General features: G+C 59.7%; 1 protein-coding gene across 1 annotated transcript in view; it reads left to right on the top strand.

The window, feature by feature from the left end:
- LOC101649675 (paraneoplastic antigen Ma6E-like) overlaps positions 1 to 2097 on the top strand; it is a 3294-nt gene extending 1197 nt beyond the window's left edge. The window contains exon 2 of the mRNA XM_045285486.1: positions 7 to 2097. Coding sequence (XP_045141421.1) covers positions 7 to 1635 — 1629 coding nt within the window. The 3' untranslated portion in view covers positions 1636 to 2097. The remainder of the gene's footprint in view (positions 1 to 6) is intronic.
- The last annotated feature ends 327 nt before the right edge of the window (positions 2098 to 2424 follow it).

Here is a 2424-nt window from a genome sequence, read left to right as displayed (position 1 = left end):
GCAGAGGCTGAGGCAGGGGCAGAAGCAGAGGCTGAGGCAGAAGCAGAGGCTGAGGCAGGGGCAGAAGCAGAGGCTGAGGCAGGAGCAGGGGCAGAAGCTGAGGCAGGAGCAGAAGCAGAGGCTGGGGCAGGGGCTGAGGCTGAGGCTGAGGAAGAGGCAGAGATAGGAGCAGCAGCACACGTAGAGGCAGAGGAAGAGCCAGATTGGATAGAAGCAGTTGAAGCCAGAGTAGCAAATGGGATAGAATTCCAAATCGAGGCTGGAGCAGCAGGTGAGGCAGCAGCTATAGGTGAGGGCGAGGTATTTGGAGCAGGTGAGGCAGCTGGAGCAGGTGAGGCAGGAGCGGCCGGTGATGCAGGCTATGAGGATATTGGGGCCCGGGGCGAGGCAGCAGCCCGTGGAGAAAGAAGAGGCCCCGAAGAATGGGCCCAGCAGTGGAGGAGCTCCCTGCAGCCCATGATGGACAGCCTGGGCTACCCGAAACTGAGACCCTTTTCAGGCGAGGAAACAGCAGGCCCCGGGGAGGAGCCCTTCGAAGCCTGGGTGGAACATGCCTACAACATTATGCACCAGTGGCACCAATTGTCAGACAGTGAGAAGAAGCGGCGCCTGGTGGATTGCCTGAGCGGCCCAGCCCTGGATGTCCTATGCACCCTCCTGGCCGAAGACCCCAATCTCTCCATGCAGGACTGCCTGGTGGCCATGGTGCAGGTGTTTGGCACTCAGGACTCATGCATGGCCTCGCGGATCAAGTTTCTCACCTGCACCCAGCAACCCGGGGAGACCCTGTTTGAGTACCTGATGCGTCTGGAAGGGCTGCTGCAGACCGCCATGGAGAAAGGGGCAGTTCACCCATCTGTCGCTGACCAGGTGCGCATGCGGCAGGTACTGACGCGAGGTCACCCTAACGTCTTGTTGTACAACAAGCTGAGGCGCATACGTGTCCAAGGCCGGGCCCCTGATTTTGTGGAGCTGCTGCAGCTGATCCAGGAGTCGGAGGAGTCGGAGGAGATGGAGGAGATGATGGAGGAGGTCGAGCCTCCCCAGGAAAGAAGGCTGGTGCTCCAGCTGCAGCAAGGGCCCTATGAAGCGGCAGCAGCCTCTGCCACAGCCCAGTTCACATCCCCGGCTGGATACTCTGAACAGGTCAGTCCACCCGACCTCAGTGCTGACCTAGATGATGGAGATTCCAACCCAGACGACGAAGGTGCCGGCTCAGATGACGAAGGGGCTGCCGAGGCCAACCTGGGCGCTGCAGGTGCTGACCCAGACGACGAAGGTGGTGCCGAGGCTAACCTAGATGCTGCAGGAGCCGACCCAGATGACAAAGGGGCGAACCCCGACGACGAAGATGCTGGCTCAGATGACGAAGGGGCTGCCAAGGCCAACCTGGGCACTGCAGGTGCTGACCCAGACGAGGAAGGGGCCGACTCAGATGACGAAGGATCCACTGAGGCCAGCCTGGGTGTTGCAGGTGCCGACCCAGACGACGAAGATGCCGACTCAGAGGATGAAGGGGCCGCCCAGGCCCACCCAACTGCTGGAGAGTCCAACATGGCCATCGACATGCCTGGATCGCCCACTGTGGCTGGCCCAGAAGCCGATGCTGCTGCAAAGGGTGCCCCTGCCCCTTAGGAAGGTGGGCACGCCTCCACCCCAGCTCACGTGGGCAGTGCTCCTGCGGCAGAGAGTGCAGGCACTGGATCTCAGTGCCTTGGCCAGTGAGGGGTGACGCCCACCTCAGGACGGCAGGAAGAAGGAAGGTCTAGGGGTGGGGCTGGCTGCCGGAAGCTCCACTCCAGTTGTTCGTGACTCAGTTTCCTCAATCTGATGCCGTTTTCTTTGCTTTCTTTCAGTATTGCCCTTTGCCTGTCCTGGGGGAGAGGGACGGCGGGGTGGGGGGGCTTAAGGCAGGATCCCACCTTAGCCGATCGAGTTGGGAAGGGACCTCCAGAAGTATTGGACGTTGCCAGAGTTCATTGTCCTGACAGGAGGCAGCCTGTGGGCTGCTGAGGGTCCTCGCTGGGGACCCCAGGGGGAGGGGGGGGTGTCCCTGGTGGTGGTTACTTGTCCCCTCTGTTATGATCCTTCCCTTCAATGATTCTAGTTCATGTTTATCTTTAATAAATCTGCTTGAGTGTTACTACTGAGTCTCACTTTTTAGGGGGTGGAGGGGTGGGCAGTAGCTAGTATGGGGCTCTAGGCTATATGGTAGGGCTGGGGCATGGAATGTGAGTTCCCTTAGACTGGGAGGATAGAGGGAGGTGGGTGTGACCTGGGATGGGTTATGTCCCCAGGAGGGTGGAGGAGCCCTCCCCAGGGAGGAGAGACTGAAGGGAGGGTGAAAGACAACAGACTAGAGGTTGTTTTGTTTTTTTAATTGAGTCTGAACTTCAAAAACTCCATGCATCAACCGCTCTGACA

The sequence above is a fragment of the Echinops telfairi genome, unplaced genomic scaffold (genome assembly GCF_000313985.2).
Source record: "Echinops telfairi isolate 266 unplaced genomic scaffold, ASM31398v2 ScPeMD7_7472;HRSCAF=8510, whole genome shotgun sequence".
NCBI lineage: Eukaryota > Metazoa > Chordata > Mammalia > Afrosoricida > Tenrecidae > Echinops > Echinops telfairi.
Note: the sequence above shows the minus strand (reverse complement) of the source record. Positions and strands in the feature narration are given on the sequence as shown.